Below are 26,345 nucleotides of genomic sequence, written 5' to 3'. Positions count from 1 at the left end.
GCCGATGAAAAAGGTCCAGTCAAGAACAAATTTCTAGTACTTGTCCAGCAGAGGGCGCTGGCTTCCATTGCACAAGAAGTTCCAGTACTTGCATTAATTTTGCAAACTTTCTTGGCTAAATTATCATGAAGTCATCAGATCTGGAAAGTTTGGAAGTCTCCGAGACTAGAATATTTCAAAAGTGTTATGTCTCCATCCTACAATGTTGTTTTGAATTGATCCGATTCCAAAATAGTTTTAAAGCTTTATAAATACATCTGAGAAAACACAGCATATTTATATTTCCTAAATATGTAAGTGACTGAATTTCTGTAGTTTAATCTTCATTTTGACAGCAGACAAATGCCTTGCTTCCCAAATCAATCCTTATCCCCTCTTTCCTACATACAGAAATAGGTTGTTATTCCTGCACTATTATTATGTTATTTCTGCCACACAAATGAAATATGACAGATTAAAACGAATAAACAGTAAATACTTTTTTTTATAAGTAAAAAAAAAAACGACTTTAAGCGTCATCAGTTGAAGTTGTTTCGCTGCTTCCTCTCATCCGTCTGTTACTTTTTTGTTCATCACAATGCATGATGGTATAGTGTCCCTGGACATTGAACAGAGAACTTCAAATATAACCTTAGATCATCTCTTTTAGTCACTAAATACTGCAGATATTTTGAGTTGTCAGAGTTTAGGATTGCACAGGTGTATCGATAATAGCTGAAGTCCACTTGGCCTGCTTTTGTGCAGGATTTCTGTCATAGCTTTACGGGATACTTAAGAGAATCCAGCTATCACTAACTCCACCCGTGCTTTGCATACAGAAACAAAATGTGTGCTTTATATGTGTAAATGACCTATTTTGGATAAAAAATTACCCTTAGGGGTCTTCAGTTGTCAATCTGTTCCTTTGATTCAAACAAATATGCATTTAAAGACAATGATCAGTCTGGTTTGACGTGCTTGCTTTCATTCCGAGTTTCTGCCGATATTCCTTTGATTTTCTTTTGTCTGGTCAAACCATCCATCTCAGAGGAAAACACAACAGACATGTGACTCTGGATGGATGCACACTTTAGAGCCCTTTGAACATTTATCAGTCACTAGGATTGTGCTTTGTAGCACTGAAAGCTAATCATGTGATATGTACCATGGCCTGCTGTGATTACTGTCATTTGAAAATATAGCTGCTTTTTGGGGGGGTCAGATATTTTTAATGCAGCAGGAAATGCTGCCGTGAGTTTAAAGCTTGTACCTTTTGAATCATTCAAACATAACTTGTGTCTTCTCATCAGTGAAACCTCTAATGAGGTTCATAAAAGTTTTCCTGTTAATAAAAAACAATCCTATAAAAAGAACCTCACATTTCCAGGACATAAGTTTAAAAAAAGACCAAAACCCATCAAAATCTGAGTCACATTTTCTCTCTGTTTATCAAGTGATATGTTATAATGATGATGCTTTCAGCTCTCTGGCACCATTGTGGTGTCCCTTGTGAGATGCCACACCCAGGGCAATGCCCTTTAGTGCAAAAAGGCAGACATTTGAAATTACATCAAACTATCTGAGGCCAAAACTCTTGTTTTTCCAGTGATATATTTCTTTTTTATAGTTTTGCCTTTAAGAAAAACAAAATTATAAATTTAGGTTGCACTTAAAAGCAGCAATACACTTCTCGTGTGATGGAAACGCCTGCAGAGGCATCTAGTGGCTGCGGAGAGGAATGGCAAACAGTGCAGAGGAGTTCAGTGCATACACTAGAAAGGAGTGTGTGTGTGTGTGTGTGTGTGTGTGTGCGTGTGTGTGTGTGTGTGTGTGTGTGTGTGTGAGAGAGAGAGAGAGAGAGAGAGAGAGCAGAGAACAGCATTACAGACATAATTACAGAAATATTTATTTGCAACATCAAAAAATGTACAAGAAAGAATAAAGTGCTTTGTACTTCAGGGTTTTTTTTTTTGTTTTTTTTTTTTTTAAATCTTTTCAGCTTATTTCAGTCTGACAGTAGTTTGCTCAGTGCGTGTGTTAATCCCCAAGGAAGGAATGGAAAATCATTTGATTTCTACAAAGCAGGAAGACTTTATAGCAAAGGATACAAAGCACATACTTGTTAAGTTAACACCCATTCTTGTCAAGTATTACACAATCCAGAACTGACATTGCATAAAGACTTTTATACACTGCCAGTCAAAACCTTGTGAAAAATGTGTTTTCACTTTTTTATTTTTAAAATAACTTAAGAATTTCAGAGTAACTTAAAATTGTATTTTTTTTGCCCATGTTCATGTCAAAATAATCTGTACACAAGTATAGAAATTTAACAACATTTTAATCAGAATCTGATTACATTTAAATATGGAGAACCAAAACCAACAATGTATATGTCTCAATAAATAAATATAAAGTAAAATTTCAGAAATTACACGAACAACCACACTAAAAAAAAGTCAGAATCAGAAGTCCAGAACTCCAATTTTACTTGTTTATTGCATCTCGGTGGCTCACCTGCTTTCAGTAACTAAATGAATATGCCATCAAATGTGCCAAATCAGGCACATTTTCATTTAATATGTTAATTTAATTAAGTAATGTTTTGGTCCTCCGTATTTTAAGGTGTCCTTGTCAAATCAAATTCACACAATTGTAAAATTTGAATTTAAGTGTGTTAAATATGCATTTCATATGAATGTTTGAGAAAATTATTATGGATACAGTAATTTCAGTCTTATTTACAAGATGTACCAGGGCAAACAAAAAAACATTTACACCAAAACTTGCACTGTACTGTCAAAAACATTTATAAATATGAATAAACATGATGATAAACGTGAAACTGATATGCACATCAAAGTGTAAGTTATTTAAAAGTCAGTTATGTTTGTATTTTTTATTTTGTCATCCTGCAGTGTTGAATTCATTAAACCATAGTAAGTATTTTACTTTGGCTGGCAGTGTATGTTTGTCAGTTGAGTTGCTTTACATATGCTTTGTATAATCCTAGTTATCTGGATTGAGAATTTTGACAATAAAACATTATGAAAACTAAAACTATTTACTGTTTGTTGCTCAGATGCACATCGTTTCTACATCCAGTCTCTCTCCCACACATTCACATTAATACAAAACAAACACGCCTGCTAGCAGTCAGCAAAAAAAAAAAAAATTAAACTCATAAAAGTCTCAATAAACAAAACAAAACATTAAGATAAAATAAAATAAAATAAAAACCATCAGACTGAATATTGTAGTCGGTACAGTCTGATTACTGCATGTAAAAGCCATGGGGTAAACATATTACAAATATTTGTTCAGGCCTCAGTCTGAAACTAATTGATGGGAAATATTTGACGATACAATCAGTAAAGTAAATAATGTTTATTTACAGGTATTTTAGTATTTTCCATGGTAAACTTTTATCATCTATCATATCATTTGGCTCTCTCAGCATGCTTTCCCAGTAAATATTGGAAACTTATTTCTCATGTCATCTATCATACAATCATCATGTCAACTTTGTCTGCAACAATTCATAAGACATCAGTAATAATCCCGTCCACCCACATCCAAATACTTATTGCACTTCCTGAGACTGCACAAACAGCCTCCGTCCCTTTGTTTCCTGTTGTGCTTCCTACTATCATAGAGGCAAGTACTGTACACGGGCCACTGTTATCCAACACCACACCTTTCTTTGGCGGACAGTAACAGAGCAAATGTGTTTTGAAGCCGATTCTCAGTATTGATTCTGTAATCACAGCCTGCAACCTCCGCAAGAAACAAACCAAGAAAGAAATCCTCAGAAGGAGCGATCAAGAAATCTGCACAGTAAAAACAAAATCTGTAAAAATACAGTGAAATGTGCTGGTTTAAAATGAAATCATTTTCCATATGAACTTTTTAAGGATTTTTTTTGTGTATTTTTTAATCACACAATAATTTTACCAGTTACCAAATACGCAAACCTCCATTAAAAATGTAATGGCAGAAAATTACCAGGACATTTCCCCCTTCTTTTTTTTTACACAATTTTTTATAGTGTACTCTGCTTTTTAATCATTATCAAAAACTTAATAAAGTTATTTTAGTCTTGATACACTAATAAAATTAAGCATTTTAACAAATCAACTTTAAGCTCAAAACTATGTTTTAAACATTAGATTTTAAATCCAGTGACATCCCTCTAAGTTTATCTTAAGGAAACTTTATTACGTTCTTCAGGAAACATCTTCTGTTACACTTAGTGATTGCACTTAGAATTTTTTTTGCTACTGTACAAAATCAAAAAGTTTATCAATAATGTATGCTAAATAACTTATTATAGGGCAGTTTTAGGAAATATACTTGAATGAACGTTTATATAGAAGATTCTCTCCTGTAAATTTCAACATTTGCAGCGCACAAATATTTTCCATTTCAATGTACATTTGTAAGTCAAATATTCTGACTTCTTTCAGCAGTAGAAACAAGCTTCAATACAAATGGGAATATAAAAGACAATGTGGGAAACTATTGCCAGCATGATGATCCACGAACCGGCTGAAGTTTATCGAGCATAAAACTTGAAGAACTTCGGTTCTCTTCATAAAGAGAATTCAAATCAGAATTGCTATTTCTTTCATAAAATATATTGTTTATGTTCACATAGAAATTAAGTTAAGATAAAGAACATTTTAATTATGCAAAATATACATTTCTTAGTCCAAGTTTGTGGGCTTTTCTGCCACTGTGCTTTCCTTTGTCAAATCATAATAAAAGAGCCAAAATCCTGTCGGGAGCCAAAATAAAAAAAGCCAGACTTATTCTGCACAAAGAACCTTTGACAAAAGCTCTAAGAAATTCCATCACAAAACTATTTAGGAAACATTTCGTACTTTTGAGCCACTGAATGTGAATATAAAATAACACTGGAAAGGCAAAAGGGGTATGGGAAATGCAGAAAACAGGTCGAGAAACAGGAGGAGCATGGGAGACCATACCCTCCCCCTTCTCACTGAATCTCTTGCTCGCTCTTATAGGTCACTGGATCAAGAGGAATTGCAGTCTGTAAGATATCAAACTCCATCTGGTTATTGTCCATGTCAAGAACACACATGACATTGTGACTGCCTGAAGTCACGGTCGAGTTGTCGTGGAACATATTTTGGAAGTCAACAGAAACTGAAGTCCTTCTCTCCTCTGCCCTCTCCTTCCCTACAATCTGAGAAGAGTCAAATATATCATCCTCTTCCTCCCCACAGCTCAATGCCACCTCGTTCTCATAGCAGAAAGCGTTAAGTGACATGGGGATCAAGTCTTTTGTGGCTCTGCATGCAGACGCAGGAGAAGCAGCGGAAGAAGCCTTGCTCGCAGCTTCATCCAGCTCTTTGGCGCTGAGATGGGGCATTGACGGCACCTCGTATGTCTTGTGAAAGCGTGCGTAGTCTACCTTGTAGCGGTCGCGGTCCTCGTAGATCACAGGCTCAAACCTGTGGCCCCAGAAGATCTCTCTGGAAAGGTAGGAGCTACGGAACTGGGTGGTCATGGCTGTGGCCTCCACCATTCCTTCCAGGATCACAACGACCTCAAAGTCATCTGCCTCCAGATCAGCTCGGCTCAGAGTATACAAGGGGCTATCTTTGTCTATCTCGTGGACTATAACCAGTGGAGATACTAGAAACAGCCTGTCTGTGCCCTCATCATAGCCCACATTGAGGTCCATCTGCTCTAAAGGGATGAATTCGCCCTCAGCTGTGACATACGAACGTATGAGCTGGGCACGGACGTGAGCCTCCACAATGTGGCTCTTCCGCAGGTTCCCCACCCTCCACATGAGGCACAGCTTGCCATCACGCAGCGCAATGACAGCATTTTTGGAGAACATGAGGGTCTGGTTCCTCTTCTTTGGCCGAGCCATCTTGGCCATAATGGTGCCAATCATGAAAGAGTCAATGATGCAGCCTACTATGGACTGTATCACCACTGTTATTACAGCAACAGGGCACTCCTCGGTAACACAGCGCCATCCGTAACCAATAGTAGTTTGGGTCTCCATGGAGAACAGGAGCGCCCCAATAAACCCCTGAACATGAAGTATGCAGGGCATCCTTTGTGCTTGCTCTCCAGTTGTATGTCCAGATGTGGCTCCGTGCAGACCTCCAGGTGTCAGTCCATCACCCTTCAGTGTAGGGTGCTCTTCAAAGTCCCCATGTGCCAGGGCAACAGTGTAAAAGATTAAACCAAAAAACAGCCAGGAGACAAGAAAGCTGGTGCAGAATACAGCCAACAGGTATCTCCAGCGGCTGTCCACACAGGTGGTGAAGATGTCAGCTAGAAAGCGCTGCCCCTTTTCTTCCATGTTGGTGAACACAACGTTACATTGTCCATTTTTCTTCACAAATCGGCTCCGTACTTGGTTGGAGCCCCTTGTCAGAACCTTTCCGTTGTAGTTGTTCATCACTCCTTGCTCCGTCGTGCTGGGCACGATAGCGGAGGTTCCTGACCTCCTCCTGTCTTCTCCTTCTGAGGTGCAGGCCAAGTGCAGTCTGAATCTGGGTGAACTGTGGCCGTTATGGAGTCCTAAGCTAGAAATCTTTTGCCTTTCTTCCTCTGGTAAAGTATCAGACACAATGCTGTACCTGTCAGGAAAAAAAGGGACTTGGATTAAAAATTGTATTTTTTTTTCTTTTATTCTTAGTTGATTGTGGCGTACTGTGCAAAACTCTTTTCTTTATCTGTTGCTTCCAATTAGCTCCAGAATTTCCAATTCCAATTTTTGAAGGGGTGTTGAGAAATAGTTCTCTGGGTTTCTGAAGCTCTTTTCAAAGTTTGTCCTTAGACATTGGCTGCTTTTTTTTTTACTCATTCTCAGTCCAGTCAGATTGGAAGGTCAGCATCAAGTAACATTTATGACTCCAGTCATAAAACAAAACATATATTGAACTCAGAGTCACAAATGGTCTACTTAAATTGACCAAACTCATCTTCACCTGAGTGTATCAGCATCTCCTTTACATAGAGGATTACCTGCTAGGAAGGTGAGTTCAATTTAGCTGCGTGAGAAGGATCGCTGTCATCACAGATTATAGGATTATACGTGACTCAGTGTCAGTCAGACAAATCATTTTGGGATGGACATGCCTGTACTGTGGGGGCACTTCATCATATGTAAATGAGTGTTAACACTCTATTAATCATTCATTGACCCACTGACACTTGAGAGCTCTGTTTGAGAGATGCTAAGTTTATGTTGACAATGACAAATCGATGTTATGTGTTGTTTTTCTTGGGTGGGGATGTGAGCGGTTGTGGTGCTGGGGGTAAACATCATGCTGATTCGCAAGACACAAAACTGTAAGACAAAATGAAATCCATAAGAACCGCCTTGGTATATTTAAGTCACAACAAGCAGTTAAAGAAGAAAAATAAGGTGTCCGACTATTGATTTACACACAGAATGGAAAAAAATGAACATAGTGCATAGTACATCAAGGCAACCTCCTTCTTCACTGTGCGAGACCTGCTGCAGCTACCTGAAGCCGAGAGCTCTTCATGTGCCGCTGGTCAGGACAGCGTAGGACGGCCTTGGCCTTTTCTAAGGATCTGCTTACTGTAAATATCCCTGAGCTGGTCCTGACTCATCCTGCCAACCCAAATTAACAAGCCCATTCTCACCGGACGGTTGGATACTTCTAAACCAACCAACGTTCAAATTAAAAAAGGATGAAATTGTTTCAGTGAACGCAGCAGTCTTTGATCCTCTACAAATTAGTCAGGAAATAATGAGATGAAGCTGAGAATTCAAAGATAGCTGCCCAAACAGAGCTGATACAGTAATAATGAGATGCTACAATTCCAGCAACACCAAGTAAAATGAGTTCAAAGACCAATGGTCCGCATCAGTAAATTTACATCAGGCTGATATTACTGGGCTCACCTGTTGGCTCTACTTGTTCCCATGGCACCAGTGATCACAGGTAGAGGGCCACAGTGGGAGGCCAAACTGTGTCCTACTCCCAAACATCTGGTCTCTTCACAGCAGGTGGTGTTCAGGCCACTGAAGAGACCCCTGGAAGAAGCATAAAATTCAACAGAAACTGTCATGTGATGGTTGCTGTCTTGCTTTTTTAAACCAACCTCACCACATTTAATATTTTGCATAATAGTAATGCATGAGTGGAAAATCTGAGGAATAGTAGTCTATGCATGGTTTTGGTTTTGTGAGTTAAAATGTGGTTCCCATGAGGATGCATGAGTGTAACAGACAAAGCAAAAAGAAGTCATCTGAAGTTTTAAAGTCTTCTCACTGACAAAGACATCAACCACAGCCTGGCATCGCACACTGAAGAAGGCAGCATATTTTGTTTAATTTAAGGAGCATTTTCTTTCTTTTTAATTACAGAAAATGGACTGAAACTGAAAACCTGTGCCTTTTTTCCCCAAGACATCCCAGGCTTGTTGTCATTTGCTTTGTTATCAAATGCTAATGCTGATAAAATGCACCTCTACTTCTTTACAATAAAAAAAACTGATTTCTTTTTTCTTTTTTTAAAAGTTTTAGTCCACTTGCAATCACATGAAGGGATCTGTGGCCTATGAACTAAAATGAGTTTGACAGATACTTTGGCAACCTAGCAAAATTACATGTTACAAACCTGATTGCAGCCAGTGTGTTATATTACTGCTACACCCAGACCAAGAGATCAAGGATAGTAGCATGAACTTACCTCCCACCCCTCCAAGACTCACATACCTTACTATGACACAGTTTATTTGCATTTTGTGTTCACCATTGTGCTTTTATTTTCTCAGAAGCTTTTCAGACTTAATGAAATCCAGTCAGACAAGTCATTTGAAATTTTTTGAACAATGCGTTTACTATTAAACTCTCTCTTTGTATCTATTTAGCACATCTGCAATGTCAGAGAGCTGTTTGTGAGACTATTTGCATCTTATGCATCTTTAATTGAAAATAAAAGTTTATGCAGTTATTTGTTTAAGACATATGGGGCCCGATCTAAAGGCGCAAAACTGTCTATATCTGTCTATAGTGTAGCTTATATCGATAATATAACACTATATCGGGCATCAGAATCAAATGCATGTGTTGAGCTGAGTTTTTTTTTTTTACGTGATTTCTAGTTCAAAATATAGTAAAATAAGAGAATAAATTAGCAAAGTGACACTGACTTTTCTTGAATTTTCAGGTGTCACATGAAACTGTATTTTTGTTTCTCTGTAAGATGGGGTCGGAGGCTTTAATCATTTCTCCTAATCAACCAGAGAGTTCACTGGAAACCACATACACATAGAGAAATGTCTGTAAGTGCTGATTGCAGGGATTCGATTTTTAATAAGTAGTGTGTGTCTGCCTCCACTCAGGCTAACTTCCAGCTAACAGCATGATTTTGCAGATCTCCTAGCTTGTGTCTGTTTCAGTGAGCCAGCAGTGTATAAGCTCTAAGGCTTCCCTTTGAGTGCAAAAGGTTTCTAAGCTGTAATGAACAGGAGGGCTGGCAGAGTGCAGGTACCAAAGTGTTGAAGCAGTGATGAGACACACACAATACAAACCAGTTAATGGTCACCACCTAAAACTGGGGATTTTTTTTTCTGATGTCAGTTTCCATAGGAACACATCTCCTCTGGCATTTAGGGGATGGAGGGAAGTGGAGAGAGTCACCAGCTGTGTGTGTGCGTGGAGGGGGGCAGTATACAGTATTAAGTGCTCTTATAAAATGAGTCAGCGAGGGAGGGAGGGGTGGAATGAGAGAAAGGGTGCAAGGGCAGGAACACAACAGCTACATGTGACTTTAAATATGTTTAAATGGGCGCTAAGAGGTGACACTCAGTGCAGGCTTTTGATCTGCATCACTGAGTGAAAACACAAATGAGGACGAGAGGAGCCCTGCAGAGTTTGGATGTTTTACTTTCACCTGCCTATTTCCCAAATAAGTTCATACTGCACTGAGGGCAATAGAACCACACTGATCACAAAAATATGAATGATAAAATTTCAAAAAGACATATTTTCTCGCATTTTACATTTTTAGCATATGTCTGGAAAATAATCCAGATTAAAACGTTATAAGAAGGAAGAGTCTCTGTTAAAGCTTGTGTATGAGTTGTGCAAATATAGGGTATGTTTATGGTTTCATTTCCTCACATATGAGGATTTAGTTCTTTTTTTTTGCCTTTTTTTAAACATGCAAAATCAAACGTACCTTTTGAATTTAGATTTTTGGTCTAATTACTGTATTCAATTGTAGATTAAGGGTGTCATTATCTGACTCATTCATATTGAAGTAATTTTTGGTTGGAACCCTGCTGTAATTATGAATATATTGTTTGTATATATGTTTGTATATAGCACATTTTGCACATGCAAATGCAGACATGTTGCTTCGCAACTTGGGGACTTTCTGGCTATTAGACTCAGCAAAGATTAAAAAAAGAGGTAAGTGAGCTGGGTGATAAGAAGGAAATTAGGATGCTCAAGTGTTCATTTCCCCGAAAGCTTTTGATAATGGCCCCTGATGAGATAAACGACATTGTCAGCCACTAAGAAAAGTAATATTTTCAGTGCGAATGCCAGAGCTTTATATCAGATGTCAGACATGCTTTATATCAGATACAGCCTCAGATGAAGCAGTCATCATGCACAAGGATCTTGATCGCTGGTCATCATGCGTTGATTGTTGAAAACAGGAAAGTGGCTTCAGTGTCCTTAAAAGACTTTGTGAACAAATGCAAATGACATTGCATATAAATGTTTTCTGCATGAAGACAAAATTAGAAGTAAACTGAAAACTACTCAAATACAACAAGCTAACCTTCAAACTCTGTATATACAGGAACTATTTTTCAATTGTTGCCTTAAACTATCATTTATTTTCACTGTCGTGGAATTTGATTATTCAGGTTTTGATCAATAACTTTGATAATCTTATCAAAAAGACTGTTTTTAGTTAGTCATCCCACTTCTCTTTGCTTCTCTTTCTTCTGTGAAAGCTAATCAATACATACCCTGGTTTCACCTCAGTACCTACAAAGCATCAGCAGTAGCCATGAAGAGAATTATTCCCACGCTATCTTCACATCCCAGACATCCTCCATCTTGGCTTCAATTCAGATTTGTTTGGGTTTTTTTTCCTATTTTGTCCTATTTTAATTTTTGCATAACATATTGTATTTTCTGGTTCACGATTCAGGCCGGTTATACAAACTGACCACATGATCATTTTGCAACACATCGGGTTGAAAGTGATGACAAAGTTTTAAAAGCAGCAATGACACTTAGTCACAGGTCACATTTACCTTGATCCCACCTAACTTCTCTTTATTCTCATGAGCAGATAGAGAAAGGTCACTATGGCGACTGCTCATCTGCAGCAGCTCAAGTCTATTGACCGTTTAAAGTTAGTTGTCTGATATCTCAGTCATGTCTCTGAACAATGTAGTCAGTTTTTTTGGAATAAAATGTCTCACTACAGTTTATTCAATTTAACTGACCTAAAGGATTACCAGCGTTTATTAGCCTGACGAGACTAGGTCACAGTGATGTAATCGAGGATAATTAATCAATTTGTCCTTCATACAAACTAAGAAGTTTTATTTTATATTAAAGTTCCTGCACACTGTTGTCCACATGTTTAGCATTTTCTGCAAAAGAAAATGTGTTTGCATCATTATGAAGATTGTGTCAGAGGATCCCTTCAACTTCTTCCATCTTTGTGGAGCCATCAGTGGATAATTTGTTCCCTTTTCCTTCACTTTACTCTGCAGATGTGGAAGATACAATGAGGCTGTTCCTCTCCTTTTTCTGAAGGCTCCAGAAACAATGATTCCCTTCTGATGAGATTGCATAAAAACATAAGACAGGTGCGTAAGAAGATCAACAGGTGGACATCATCACTGTCTTCGGGCATATTTATACCTGATGATTCTTGATATGTCTTCATGTGATGCATTTAAGCTTCGCCAGGGTTGTAGAGATTTGCAGTGTTTGAATGACTAGTGTGACCTAACCCTACACAGCAGTTTCCATGATGCCCGAGCTTTGAGTACGTCTGACGCAGTGCTTATTCTGGGTTGATCTCTGCGAAACAGTGCGCTGTCCGCATGCAAAACTAAAAGCTGCTCTTCATGTCTGTCATCAGAGGTTACCAAAGTTCTAAAATACAAGCAAAGTTATCACATAAATGTATTCAAAGTTCGGTTTATCAAACTGTTTTTCAGCAAATCTTTCTGATACTTAAATATTGGCATTTGAGCAGGAGTTACTCTCACCTTGCAAATGATCAGTTGTTTCCTTTCTTTTGCTTGTACTTTTAGTTCGCTCTCACTCTGCGGGGCAAAGCTCCAACGTCCTTAAGTTCATAAGGTGTGTGACAACTTCTTTAATTCTTCCTTTCTTTGAATAGTTTCCTCTAGTTACTCCTTCATCGCTTATTCATCGTTTCATCCCCGCCGTGTCTCTCCTTCAATCCTTTGCTGTCCTCCGCTGCCTCCTTTGCTGATGGTAATCCTGTCTGTGCGCACCCTCCTCTGCTACTGTACTCATACGCCACAGCCTGAAAACGCTGTGTCAATCTCCCCTCTGCTGTGCATGGGGGGAGGGAGGGGGAGGTGGATGGAGAGGAGAGGAGAGGAGAGGAGAGGAGAGGAGAGGAGAGGAGAGGAGAGGAGAGGAGAGGAGAAAAAAAGCAAAAGAAAGTAAGAGAGGAAGGAGAGGAAATGACACTAAATGGATATCCACTTGGTGTGCTCTCAGCTTGTGTAGGTGTTGAGTAATGCCTGATGTGCCCATGTAAGCAAGCAGGAACTCATTTGAGTCATGATTTCTGAAGTAAGTCTATTCAAGGAACAAAAATGGCAACAGGTGGGAGACAAAAATATGGGGTCTTGGAGATTAAGCAAGTTGCCAACACAGTTTAAAACTGTGCATCACCCTGATGATTACAGGGCTGTTGCCGCAAATTGCACTTTGACGGTAAATGCTTTCCATTTACTCCCGAACAGCTGTGCTAGAGATGTTTTCCAGCTTGTTGTTAACACCTGACAAAGGTTATAACAACAGTGAGCTACGAAAGGCAGAGAGCGCTGGATTTAAGCTTTGAAACTTTGTCCATGTCCCTGTGTTTAGTTTAACTTTAACTGTGATAAAGCAGCAGGCTTCCTCTCACATACTGTGGTCATTCCAGAAGGAGTGCAAATTTGTTACCTAAGTGCTGAAAGTGTTGTTTGACCTGAATCTGAGCAGAATGTGTGATTAATCTCAGTAATATATTGAAAATTCTCATTTTTAAATCATAATTATAATAATAATCATATTTTACTGCAAATCTTTAATTTGATATTCCTGAACTTCCAACTTAATGATGCAGTATGACTGAGCATATGGTGTGTTCACTATTGGACTATTATTTCAAAGTAACAATGATCAGCGAGTTAATACAGATACGTCTATACATTTTGTAGCTTTGCCTCTGTACACTATCACAGTGATTGCAGATCAAATAGTCAACGCAGACTTTCAGCTTTAATTCAAAGGGTTTAACAAAACGACTGCATTAACTCATTACTAATAATCGCAGTATCTTAGCTGTTCCTAGGACTGCACTCTTCTGGAAAGAAATCTTGGGTGTTGTTCCTGGGATCTGCTGGAGCCACTCGCGCTGCTTGGGGGTCACTGCCCTGAGTGCTCCGATTACCACTGGGGCCACTGTTACATTTACCCTTGACATCTTCTTAAACTCTTCTCTGAGTCCTTGGTACTTCTCCAACTTCTTGTGTTCCCTCTTCCTGATGTTGCTGTCATTCAGTATCGCCACATTTATCACTACAGCCAACTTCCTCTGTTTGTCTACCACCACTATGTCCGATCGGTTAGCTATCACCATTTTGTCTGTCTGCATGTCCACCCTTGGGGGCGTCTCCCATTTTGACCTCGGGACTTCCATGTATGCCCTGCCTGCTAGCATCTTGCACCCTGCTTTATGTGCTGGGTTGTCTCAGGGGCATCTTTACACAGCCTGCACCTGGGGTCTTGCCTGGTGTGATAGATGCTCAGAGCTTGTGCCTGTGCTTCCATGATCAGTGCCTCTGTGCTGTCTTTAAGCCCAGCTTTGTCCAGCCACTGGTTGGATTTCTGGATGTCAGCCACCTCCTCTATCTGCCGGTGATACTTACCATGCAGGGCTCTGTCCTTCCATGATGGTTCCTCCTCTTCCTCCTTTTTCTTGGGTTTCTGCAGCTTGAAGTATTCACTGCGCACACAGTCAGTCGTGGCCATCTTCCTGATGTTCGATGTCTCATCCTGGACTGTGGTTCTAGCACTCTGGCCTCCTTCCTTCTGCTTAGTGCACAGCCTCAGGGTCCTGGACTATAAACCATCCATGCATGGTCAGGAGCTTCCTTGCCTGCTGATAGAGATAGTGGCTTCTATCTCCTCCTTTAGCCAACTTATTATCCCTGCAGGGTAACTGATCACGGGCAGAGCTTAGGTGTTGATGGCCCGGATCTTGTTCTTTCCATTCAACTGACTCCTCAGGACTTGCCTGATCCTCTTCAGGTACTTGGTAGTTGCAGCTTTCCTAGCGGCCTCTTCTTGGTTCCCATTTCCCTTAACAGCATGGTCACTTTGTTGGCCTACCACTGTGGTCCAGACAGGAACAATTTAAAATCACATTTCTATTCACATTTGTACAAATATTAATGATCCTCCAAAAATAAATCCGACTTGCCTTACTGAAATGTTATGACTTTTTATAACCAGAACTTCAGTTGTTTTGTTTTTTTCTGCTTCTCAGTGAAATTCTCAATGTCTACTCAGCAGAGTGACTCCTAATTTTCTTCAGACATTCATGATTTCGAAACAGTGAATCATGATGAATTACAGTCATTATGATTCACTGACTGGACACCATAAATGTCTGTACAACATTACATTCTTCCTTTTCTCTACCATGATAATAGGCTATTTATGTTTTTGAGTTGAAAGTCCTAATATTGAACCGACTGTCATGAAATTACAGACAACTACAGGATACTTTGGGATACTTCTGTTTGTGACTACACCTGTAAAACCACTGTTGCTGCAGAGCCTCTGCACCCCTTCAGGAATAATTATAGAGGAGTAAACAGAATATATTTCCTGAAACACAGCAGAGTGGAGTTTCCAAAAATGAAAATGGAAACTAATATAGTTTCAGTCTGAGGGAAGCAGCAGACCTCAAACTCCCCTCAACTGTTTCAATGTACTTTTCAGACCTTCTTTTGTCTGTTTGCACGATTTAAAAGAAAAATCTCAGGAGACGTTTGCTAGTTTAGCTGCCTTCATGCAGAATCCGCATCACTATATCAGATATTAAACTGAGCAAAGCTGTTTCTATGGAAACCTTCTTCCTCCCAGTCCACCTTCACCCTTAGCTCCTCTTTAGGCCCCTCACTCCTCCGTGCTTTTCTCTAAGTCTTGCTCTCCTCCTCTTCTACCTAAATTATAGAGCAGGAGTCAGTGGAGGGGTGCTTCATTTCAAAATCTCCTCCTTTGAATACAGATGTGGGTGTTGCATTTGCTCAGATGAGAAACAAGGAGGAGGACGGAGACATGTTGCTATTAGGAGCAGCGACATAGAGATAAACAGAAGCTGGAGTCAAGGTTTCTAAAGTTAATAGACACAGCGAAAGCAATGAAACATTTCAAAGGCCAGTCTAAGAGGGCAAAGACTAAAACAACAACAAAAAAAACAGGAAAAAAGAAAGTCCAATACACATAAAGTACACAAAAGCTTCACCAAAGGATTATTGCCACACAAGAGCAGGAAAAAGCACCAAGAAACTTGAATGCATTAGCATTAAATGGCAGGCACACATTAACATTCATAATTAGTTTGAATTAGACCACTGTGTAGGTCTGTTCCTTTAAGTATAATGTACTGAAATGCTAATATACACAATATAAATCTAAACCACAAATAAACAAAGTAGAATGGTTTAAACAAGGGGTGTCAATCTAACTTTATACAGTATGCTCCAGTTTGGTTAATTTAAGGGGGCCAGACCAGTTAACTGATGCATAATGACCTACCTTTCTTGTAATGTAAAGGAACACAAGTAAGCATTCACATTTGGTAAGCTCACTATGTACAGCACAAGTGACAAACAGCTGTTTATCTTAGCTGTTTTTTTTTAACTTTCCGTGTGCAGTACTGTACAAAACTCTTGAGCCAAATCTCTTTTTTATATATATTTTGGGAAATAGCTGCAGGCAAAACAGAGTTTGCACAAATTTAACAAGCTTAAAAGTCAATATTTGGTGTGACCACCTTTATTAGCCAACACAGTCTGAACTCTCTTAGGCAGCTTTCGTGTCATTTCTTTAAGAAGTCTTCAGGAATAGTTCTCCGGGTTACTTGAAGGACCTTCAATTCTATTCTTTGGATGTTGGCTGCATTTTTTTTTTATCACTACATGATCACACACTTCATCAATAATTTTGAAGTCCGGGCTCTGGGGAGGCCAATCCATGACTGATGGTGTTCAAGTTTGTGTTTTTTTTTTTTATCCATGTGTGTTTTTACTGCATTGGCAGTCTGTTAGAGATCAATGTCATGTTGAAATATAAAGCCACTACCAATTAATGGCAGTGCTAATAAATTTAGCTGTATTTTGTGACAGGATATTGCTTGTTTAAGTGCCTACAATTTAAAGGTTATTTATTGGTTTATAGGGTATTTGCTAAGTTGTCTGTTATGTGTAGACACAACATGGGTTCATCTCTTGAGTTAGGAGCTATTTTACGATTTAACAAACAAAAAAGCATATCTCTAAATTGTCAGATACACGAGCTGGAGGTTGAGTGAAAACCAGTGTCCGAAGAAGAACTTTGAAAGACCTGTCTATGTAGTAAACTTAAAAAACAAACAAATATTTAAACATTTAAGACATTAAAATCTCTCTGTAAAATCTCTAGCCTTTGGAGGGCCAGTTCTAGTCCACTACCCGCATGTTTAACAACTCAACTTTAAACCATCCAGTTGGTCTGATCCTTATAAGGTAGAAATACACTGCTATAAATATTTTTTTCCCCCATATTTCAAATAAAAACAAACCTCTAGTGGACTGCTGAAACTTATATACAGTTAATTTTTAATTTCTAAAGACAATAACAGCCCTTAGTCACAGCTGGTGTCATTTCTACTAGCTGACAGGAGCCATTGTCATGGAGCATTGATGGTTTTGAACTGGATGCAGTTCTAGTGCAGTAGCTATGTGTGGCGAGAGAAAGAGAGGAGACAGAGGCTTGCAGACAGGATGATCCGACATTCACACCGTCCAGCAGAAGATGACCAGGCAGACAGACTCTCTGGGGCAGACCAGGCTGTGTGTATGTATAAATAGCTATTAATCGGGCCTGGGTGTCAGATTAGTTCCCATAACCTTTTGCTCAGCACACACTTGTTATGGGAGTATGGGTCAGCTCTGTCCAGGGGATGTCCTTTGTGGTACATTTGCTTCTATCATTCAGCCGATGAACATTCATCAATGTGTTTATAAGACTGGAACTAATGGACTAATATAGCATACATTAAGTTTTCTTCCATTTCTCCTTTAATTTGCTCATTGAGAACTTTTGCTTTCTCGTGTTTCAGATTTTTAAATATGTGCGTGCCTCTGCTTGAGGATAACCAAATCAGAAAAAACAACCAGTGCCTCTGTGCTGGATGCTTCTGGGGTATATAAAGAAGCTATGTACTTTTCGTTGGTGTCCGTCGCCCCCTCATTTCTCTGCACCACCACTGATGTACTCTAAGTAGGCTGGAAGCATTTCCTGAGTAATCTAGGAGGTCTATATCACATGAAAATGAGAGGAGGATGTTGGGTAGCGTGATGTACGCAAGGCCAGAATTCGGCTTCAGTTTGTAGGTTACGGTCAGAGGGAGGAGGTGGAGATTTTGTGGGATCATGTGGGATCAGAAACGCGGGATGGTGAGAAACAGTGTGTCAGTGATTCAGTGATACAGCTTTCCTCAGAATTAGGAGGAAAGGGGGCCAGGGTGAGGAACTGTCAGAAAGCAGTGAACACACAAAGAGGGTGGAGAATATTTTAAAACACTGATAAGTAAGAGTAAAATGTTTCAGGTCACTTTACAATCTAGTCCGGTTCTTTAGCCAAATAAAAAGAAAGCACAAACATTGCTTCTTGGTGAACAGCCTAAAGCCCGGTGTCAAAGCTGCCCACTCATCTTCACTTCATGTTCATGAGACATATACAGTTCTGAAGCAGACAGACTCCTCATCTGCAAAAGGATGAACACCGTTGGCACAGACTTAAACAGCCCTGAAGTGCTTTACACATTTCAGCGTTTCATAAGTTGGTAATTATTTGTTTTGTGTTCCATTGTGTGCCAAATTGAGCTGACATTTAGTTATGAGGCATTAGCCTTTTTCTTTTGTATCTGAATTTCTTTAGAAAACACAAAGAGAAAAACACAGTGCAATTCTAGAAGACCGAAAAATACATTTTTCATGTTTCCAAATTATTTCTTGCCAACTGTGAAACAGAAGTGGGAATCAGAGCTATTTTTTGCAGGGTACATTTGCTCACTCATTTTTTATTGTTAAAAAATATCATATAATAGTTTAGTAATCTTTTTTTTTCATCTTGAGTTTTATTGAAAGCTTTTGTGGGGTTTTTGTGATATCAGTGGTACAGTCATGTGAAAACAAAAGCTTTCACAGGACTAGGTGAAAAAAAGTAGGTGAAAAACTAAGTGTACACTTGCTGCTTCTATAGGAATTAAGAGGTTAAGCAGCAGCCAGGAGGTGCTAATCAAATCCACTTGATTCACTGATCATCCAAAAGTGGGAGTACCTCTACAAAAGCAGAGGTTTTGGGAGTTTGCTGAGCATTCAGGTGTGTTAACTTGCAACTATGCAACTATCTTTGCAGGAGTGGACATTCAACACAAAGTCAGACAATACAAGGTTCAGAGATGCTGCAGAAACCCACGAGCACCACAAACTCCACAGCCCTCAGTTAGCATGTTAAATGTTAAAGTTCATCACGATGCAAAACACTAAAAAACTTGCTGCAAGGAGAAAGCTTCTTCTCACTAAAAAGAACATGTCAGTACAGCTCAGGTTTGCACAGCAACATTTAAATAAGCCATGAGACTTCTAGAACAATGTCTTTAGGACAGACAACACCGAATTGGAGATGTTTTCCCACAATGAACAGCACCATGTTTAATTAATATCAGCACAGACCCCCTCAAACCATCAAACACCGTGGTAGTGGTGGTGGTGGTGATAGAGGGATGTTCATATGGGCTTGTTTTTCATTCGTAGCATCTGGGTGCCCTGGAATCATGGAGTTGACCATAAACTTCTCAGAATATGTAATAAATATTGTCTAATGTGAATCCATCTGTCCAATGCATGTATTTGTACACTAGCTTTTAAATGGGTAAGTCATATGATTTATTATTATAGATCCACTGGTGAAGTTAATAAAAGACAACAAGCAAAATAATGCAGTTTGTTTGGAAAACACATTTCAGACAACCAGGAGATTCATTCAAACAAATTAAAAGGAAAACCATTTTAAATAACACCATTAAATACATTTAATTATCCTATAGAGAAGGCGTGGCTCATTAATTTTCCCCAAGGAAACACAATTATGGCCTAATTGGAGCATCTATTCTTACCAGCAGCACTTTATAAAGAGACAAAATTAGTCCTGAGCAACTAAACTGAGTTTAGTTTGTTGGAGCAGCCCTCCACAACAGTGCCAGTTTCTCATCTGGTAATTTTAATTCCCCACCTATGCTTTAGAGCAGGAATATCAGAATGATTTTACAATGGGCTACATACAGCCCGGTTTGATCTTAAGTGGGCCAGATCAGCGAAACTCCCTTTCCTGCAAGTGTAAATAAGTTTAACCAATCCATGAGATATCCTAATATAAGAAATAAATTTTAACAATGCATCTCAGTTTTTCCCAGCGATAAAGAAATGCTGCCGAACTCACTGCCCAAAAGAACAAAAAACAAATCTCCGGAAAGTTGTACAGTAGATAATGAAAAAAAAAAACTGTACTTTTTCATATAATTGTTTATGTATTACTTAATTAATTACTGTGTTTTAGTATGAATGACCATGAAGGAGGTTATTCTGTAGGAAAAGCTGTAACAGTTAATAACAGACAGTAAGTCCCAAATTTGCCCTCCTTCACATTTTCCAAAGCTGGGCACCAGTGTCTGACACTCCTGCTCTCGAGGGACCATTTCCAATAACGAAACACCATATAGATAGGTAGATAAGTAGTTTGTCGCCATCTGCTGTGAAATCAGTGCATTGCAGGATGTCTTCCATCAAGTTCGCCATAGAAAGTCGGTCATTACCGGGAACAACCTTCAAAATAAAAATAGTTATGGATAGTGAAAGAGCTAATAATCACCCAGAAGTCAGAAGTCAGTGTGTTGAACTTAGTATTGAAAAGAAAAAAAAAATCAGTAAATGTACTAAAGAGTGTTTTCTACAGTCATTGGGCTAAACTCTCGACGAGCATGCGCTTTAACCAGCACAAGGTTTTACTTTGAAAGTCGTAAGCCGGAAACAGATATATTTAGCTCTGTAATGAATCTATGACGGCGAAGAGCTGAGCTATCAGCCACGTCACCTCCTCGGAAGCGGTTTTCCTGTCTGTCCACGGCACACACGGATCTGTAAGCGGAATCCACGGAGTCTGTGTCTAGCGTCACGCGCACAGAGAGTGAGCCGTCCGACCGTGACCGCGCAGCTTGTCGCCTCTCTGCCCACGCCAGCACAGCACCCCTTTGGCGTTTTATGAGCAGCGACTGCCTCCTGAGGACGTGCAAGGCCCGTGAGGAGTTGCATTAAGGTTTTTTGCTGGAGCATAAACACCATGAATATCTTCCGTCTGGCGGGTGACGTGTCACACTTGGTGGCTATCATCATCCTGTTGCTGAAGATATGGAGGTCCAAGTCGTGTGCTGGTAGGTTGACACTAGCAACACAGTGTGGGTGCTGTGCGATCATATCAGTGCATTTGGGCTGTTATGATTTTTCATCCGCGCTAAAGATGTATGCGTGTGGCTGTGGTGCACAAAAACAGCTGTGACACAATGAAACTTCTCTTATCTGCTGTGTGCATTAAGGATGGCATTTGCATGGCGCTGATTGTCCTGCGCCAGTGGAAGCTACGTGGCAATGATAACAAAGTTAAGAGCAGCCTGCTCGACCAATCATACAGCTTTGTTTAAAGTGAGAGAGCTGCACAGCTGAGTTGCAGAAGAAAGAAGAAAAAAAAGGAAACGTTTAACTTCTCTGTTTCATCCTCTCACTTTTAATTTCTCTCATTTTATTTCCATTACAGGCATCTCTGGGAAGTCTCAGGTGCTGTTTGCGATTGTCTTCACCACCAGGTATCTCGACCTGTTCACGGTCTACATTTCTGCTTACAACACGGTCATGAAGGTAAGTTTGTAGGTCACACCCACACACAGTCACACACACATTTCCCTGTCAGATTACCTTTGAGCTGAATGACCACCATAAATTAGAGTCATTCATTTCTTGTACCAGCTGTGATCTCTGTGTGTTCACTAACACACACACACACACATATATATATATATATATATATATATATAATAAACACAAAGCAGGGATGTTAGCAAAATAAGCAAAAGCATCTTGTAGTGTTTCACAGTGTCTTCAATTAAGTTCACTTTTCCTGATCAGTGTTTGGCTCCGCCCTCAGGTGGTGTTCCTGGCTTTGTCCTATGCTACGGTGTACTTGATCTACATGCGCTTCAGGAACACGTACGACTCTGAGAACGACACTTTCCGCGTGGAGTTCCTGCTGGTCCCAGTCACCGGGCTGTCCTTCCTGGAGAACTATGCGTTCACCCCAATGGAGGTAAAGGTGTCTGTCAGAAATGTAGAGCTCCCTCAATTAAAAACAGCTTTAAAATTAACACGCACCCCTTTGCCTCCAGATCCTGTGGACCTTCTCCATCTTTCTGGAAGCAGTGGCCATAATGCCACAGCTCTTCATGATCACCAAGACCGGCGAGGCGGAGTCCATCACCACCCACTACCTGTTCTTCCTCGGCCTCTACAGAGCCCTCTACATCGCCAACTGGGTGTGGCGCTATCACACAGAGGGCTTCTTCGACCAGATCGCGGTGGTGTCCGGCGTCGTGCAGACCATCTTCTACTGCGATTTCTTCTACCTCTACGTCACAAAAGGTGAGTAAGAACACGATCATTTGCTGCTACGCTACAGGGCCGAGTCTAGGTGTGATCCATTTATGTTGGCAGGATGCCACGCCAGAATTATGTTTGAGTAATCATCCGATATTTGCACCGTTATTATTAGGGTTATCGGCCTTGCCTGTTTTACTGCACTTTCTGTTCTGATGATATAAAACAGCATGCAGAAGTAATTTGCAATGAAATCTAGCACACAGCTATGCTCTGTGACTGAAAGAGAGCTTCTGCTCAGATTGTTTACCTGTCGAGGGAGGATATGTATTGCTCTAAAGTGTTTGCTCACCTGCTAAACAAAGGAGTGGGGGAAGCTAAAAAACACTCCCTCACCCTCGCTGTGTTCTCACTTTTTTCTTTCTCGTCCGTCTTCCTTCAGTGCTTCGGGGAAGAGGAAAGATGACCCTGCCGATGCCGGTTTAAAACGGACCCCTCCACCACAGCCCTCCACCCTTCTGTGCCTGCCACGTATCGGCATCTGAGAGCAGATCCTTCAGCTGTATTTGTACTTAATGATATAACTGGTCTGTGATTGTAGTTTAGACCATTTTTTTCTTTCTTCTTTTTTTGTCTGATCGGTTCTTTGGGTTTAAGTCTGTACATTTGCAGGAGTTTACATGGTTGTTTTATTAGTCCATAAGATGCAGGTGCGACACTGGAAGTGTGTCCCTAATATGCACCAGGCAAGTGAGCAACAGCAGTACAGAAACAGTATTTGTGCACGCTTGTGGGTTTTTTGTTTTTTGTTTTTCTTTGGAAGCTGAGGGTGACTGTGACTCTGGAGGTGCTTACATTTACATCCTGAACAATCAAGAGTATTTTGAGCACAAAAATGTAGCTGCAGTGTTTTTTGTACAGCACTCAGGTGGACTACACGTAGTTCTCTTTCAGTATAAATCCTTCACATTTCACATAGTCTTTAAAAATATGGTAGTGTTTGTACATTTGTGCTCCCCGATCTTTTTACGGCGTGTTGTCCTTTTTCACTCTGTGCTGTTAGACACTCCCTGAATAGGTCACTGCGTTGTATGCAAACCATTTCCTTTCCTCACTGCCAGCTGCAAACTGATGAATCCCTTCGTCATCTTTTGTGTGTCAGTGCATTTGTACAGAAGAGAATAAAGGGCTAAAATATGTTGTCACTTGTTATATGAAGCCAAAGACGGATAAGGTAACTGCTGCAATGTTTTAAACAGTTCTTCTTATTTTTAAATCTTCCTGTGTTGTTACCTTAACCAAATCACGCTATTGTGTCGGGGGTGGAAATGATGGGAAAATTGTTTTTTAATGTATTGTATCTGTGTAGCGAACTAACCTATTTTTGACAAATACAAATGTGTGAAGTCATAATAAGATGAACTGGACTTTTTTTTTGTGTGACTTTATTGTGCTGTGAGTTCGTATTTCACAGTATAGTCTAAGAGTGCGTGTGTGGTGCGCTTGTGGTGTTGAACAATGGAAACACAATCATAGTTAAGTGATGCATCTGTAGGTTCTCATTCATCCAGGTCATGGTGGAGCTTGAGAAAATGGCAGCTTGGCTTTTTTAGGTCTTTGAAGATGCTTCGCCTCTCATCCAGGAGGCTTTTTCATCCCTAGAGCACCTGGTGGATGGTCTCGGGCTATAAACCACTGGTAGGGATTTGACCCCTTCTCTAGAGAAACATCTTGGATGAGAAGCGAAACGTCTTCAAAACCTAAAGAAGTCCATCTGGCCTTACATCAAGTGACTTGTCCTCACCACGTGGGTTTCGTTGTGTCCTGTCTCTTTGATTTACCTTTCAGCGCAGTAAAGTTTTTCTGTGTTTGTATAGCACCTTGCTTCCTTCTCTCACGGCCCCTCCCACTGCTTTCGCAGCCGACCTGACAGAGAGCGGAGACGCAGCCAGAGCTGCCACTTTCTCCACCACCTTCGCCTTCTTCACAGCTTTCCCTTTCCCCTTGTCCTTTCCCATGATCCCTGCCCCCTCCGCAGCACCTTTCCCCAGGGCGGTCACCAGCTCGCACCAGAAAAGCCTCTCCGCTCTCTTCCGGGCCTCCTCTTCCTCCCTTCTCCTCTCCTCATCCTCCCACTTCTTTTCCAATCTTGGCAGCCGCCCCTCTGTGACCTCAGCCTCTGTCTGAATAGACTCCACCACGTGCCCAGCTTCACCCAGAATCCTCTCATGTGCCTCCCTTATGGCACCTTCAGCCTCCTTCAGCATCTCATCGCTGTAGCAACCGCCTCCATTCTTAGCCACAATTTGGTCCACCTTCTCCAAAAGTTGCATGACTTGATGTGAACATTCATCTGTTTCCTCCTGCCTGCTGTTATCAAAGACGTGATATCCTCCATAGCAGCTGCTGACAAACTCAGACAGCTCCTGGCTCTCCTCTAGAAAGTCCTCGATGCGTTTCCCCTTCAGCTGGTCACCACAGGTGAACAGCACCATCGTAAACCTCATTACTCCAGGCCCTAATCTAGCTTTGATCCACTCAAAGGCCTCCCTCTCCTCATGGGTGAACCTGCCGAGCTGCAGTGTCACCAAGAAGGCGTGGGGTCCCGGAGAAGAGAAACCAACACACTGTCCCACCTCTGCCATAACCTCCTGAGAAGACAGGTGTGTGTGGAAGAGCCCGGGAGTGTCAATGACGGAGATACTCCGCCTTCCCACTATCCCGCTCTGTTTCTTGCATCGTGCGGTTACAGAACAGGGGGACACGTCCACCAGGAACGCAGACCTTCCCAGGATGGTGTTGCCAGAGGAGCTTCTGCCTGTCCCGGTCCGGCCCAGCAGAACGATCCTCAGAGATTCAGCCTCTGATGTGGGGGCTGATGCTTCACTGACTGCCAAACAGAGAGTCATGTGTGTGTCATAATTACCTTTGACATTAATATAATGCATGCACATCCAGGCAACATATATAATATTAAATCATGTAGGCACATTTACATTTCAAAGGGTAAGTGATTTGATCGTTCACAGCTTGCTAATCCAAAGTAATGCAACACAAGTGTAATGGGCATACCTTCATGTGACGCAGCACTTTCAGATGACGACATTCTGATGGAGAAACTGTAGTGAAGCCTTCAAAATGTTTTTTTAAAAATAGCTGAAATCCTGGAGAGAGACAGAGACTGGCTGTTTCTGAGATACGCTCGTGTTTCTAGATCATTTGACCGCAGAGTGCTTCAATGCAGCTGCAATCTGTGGTGGAGCAGAGAGGCGCTGCTTGCACACTAGTGATGGGTCGTTCGCGAACGAAATGGCTCTTAGAGCCGACTCTTTGACGTGAACGACGCGAGCCGGCTCCTTATCGCGAGCCGTCACGTGGGGTTTTTTTTTTTCTTTCTTTCTCTCAGCCTCTCTCTCGCACTTTTTTTCCGCTTCACTCTGCACGCGAGCCTTGTGCTTTACGCTGGGCAGAGGGGGGAGGGGCGGTAGTTACACTCAGTAGCACAGGAACAGAGCCAGAGAGAGAGAAAGAGAGGCAGGGACAACAACATTAGAAAGGTATAGTAATCATCCACAACTATTTTCGGTTGCAGATGATAAAGGATTGAGAAAGTTTATTCATGCAGGTCCATATGACAGAGAATATGCATGTTCTTTTTGTTTTCATATTATAATTTATATTTAATCGTGTTGTGGTTTGCAGTGTTTTGTGTTCTTTTCACTTTAAATTTGTGAAAGGAAAAAGCTGAAAATTTAAATAGTTAAAACTTGAAATGTGAATAGTTGATTTTTGTATTATATGATTTATTTATTACATTTTATGTGGAGTGAATAAATAAAAGTATATTTACGGTGGCCCCTAGAGACAAAGCACATACAAACTTCAAATCACGTACGAACTCTGAAGCATGTACAAACTCCAAAACACGTAAAAACACGTACAAACTCCAAAACACGTAAAAACTCCAAAACACGTAAAAACACGTACAAACTCCGAAGCACGTAAAAACTCAGAAGCACATAAAAACTCAAAACACGTACAAAAGACAACAGAAATGCTCCAGGATGCTGGGCGCAGTGTTGAGCCTTTGTTATCTTGTGGCTACACAAGCCAGCAAGTACCAACGACCGGATTTGGTGTGTGGT

At 40.5% G+C, this 26,345-nt stretch overlaps 3 protein-coding genes across 4 annotated transcripts; 1 reads left to right on the top strand and 2 right to left on the bottom strand.

Annotated features, from left to right (window-relative positions):
* Positions 1-1,860: 1,860 nt before the first annotated feature.
* kcnj4 (potassium inwardly rectifying channel subfamily J member 4) lies at positions 1,861-14,374 on the bottom strand. Of its 2 annotated transcripts, none has more exons than XM_085270503.1 (4): positions 14,155-14,374; positions 12,253-12,565; positions 7,904-8,035; positions 1,861-6,605 (listed from the first exon to the last, which is right to left on the bottom strand). In XM_085270503.1, exons 3-4 carry the CDS (start codon positions 7,924-7,926, stop codon positions 4,979-4,981), a joined length of 1,650 nt encoding a protein of 549 aa, XP_085126629.1. In that variant the 5' UTR covers positions 7,927-8,035; positions 12,253-12,565; positions 14,155-14,374; the 3' UTR covers positions 1,861-4,978. The 2 variants fall into 2 exon arrangements, with proteins under 2 accessions (XP_085126629.1, XP_085126630.1); XM_085270504.1 differs by having other exon boundaries at positions 12,253-12,562.
* Positions 14,375-20,593: 6,219 nt separating this feature from the next.
* kdelr3 (KDEL endoplasmic reticulum protein retention receptor 3) lies at positions 20,594-23,397 on the top strand. The gene is made up of 5 exons (XM_085270502.1): positions 20,594-20,987; positions 21,368-21,468; positions 21,755-21,913; positions 21,993-22,245; positions 22,643-23,397. Exons 1-5 carry the CDS (start codon positions 20,897-20,899, stop codon positions 22,684-22,686), a joined length of 648 nt encoding a protein of 215 aa, XP_085126628.1. The 5' UTR covers positions 20,594-20,896; the 3' UTR covers positions 22,687-23,397.
* A 212-nt stretch (positions 23,398-23,609) lies between these two features.
* LOC146575684 (GTPase IMAP family member 7) lies at positions 23,610-25,494 on the bottom strand. The gene is made up of 2 exons (XM_085270501.1): positions 25,273-25,494; positions 23,610-25,090 (listed from the first exon to the last, which is right to left on the bottom strand). The coding sequence occupies exons 1-2, from the start codon at positions 25,304-25,306 to the stop codon at positions 24,045-24,047; spliced, it is 1,080 nt and encodes a 359-aa protein (XP_085126627.1). The 5' UTR covers positions 25,307-25,494; the 3' UTR covers positions 23,610-24,044.
* Between the last annotated feature and the right edge of the window lie 851 nt (positions 25,495-26,345).

The sequence above is a fragment of the Mchenga conophoros genome, linkage group LG4 (genome assembly GCF_057382185.1).
Source record: "Mchenga conophoros isolate Kocher_MC1m ecotype Shallow Benthic linkage group LG4, M_conophoros_male_GT1.1, whole genome shotgun sequence".
NCBI lineage: Eukaryota > Metazoa > Chordata > Actinopteri > Cichliformes > Cichlidae > Mchenga > Mchenga conophoros.
The sequence above is the reverse complement of the archived record's forward strand: the minus strand, read 5'-3'. Positions and strand labels throughout refer to the sequence as shown.

Bases quoted from the DNA above. Each gene is read 5' to 3' on its own strand.
- kcnj4 (XM_085270503.1), bottom strand. From the start codon at position 7,926: ATGGGAACAAGTAGAGCCAACAG. The intron at 6,606-7,903 runs GTGAGCCCAGTA...TTTTCCTGACAG, and splicing joins GGAACAAGTAGAGCCAACAG to GTACAGCATTGTGTCTGATA.
- kdelr3 (XM_085270502.1), top strand. From the start codon at position 20,897: ATGAATATCTTCCGTCTGGCGGGTGACGTGTCACACTTGGTGGCTATC. The intron at 20,988-21,367 runs GTAGGTTGACAC...TTTCCATTACAG, and splicing joins GAGGTCCAAGTCGTGTGCTG to GCATCTCTGGGAAGTCTCAG. The intron at 21,914-21,992 runs GTAAAGGTGTCT...CTTTGCCTCCAG, and splicing joins ATGCGTTCACCCCAATGGAG to ATCCTGTGGACCTTCTCCAT.
- LOC146575684 (XM_085270501.1), bottom strand. From the start codon at position 25,306: ATGTCGTCATCTGAAAGTGCTGCGTCACATGAAG. The intron at 25,091-25,272 runs GTATGCCCATTA...TCTGTTTGGCAG, and splicing joins AAGTGCTGCGTCACATGAAG to TCAGTGAAGCATCAGCCCCC.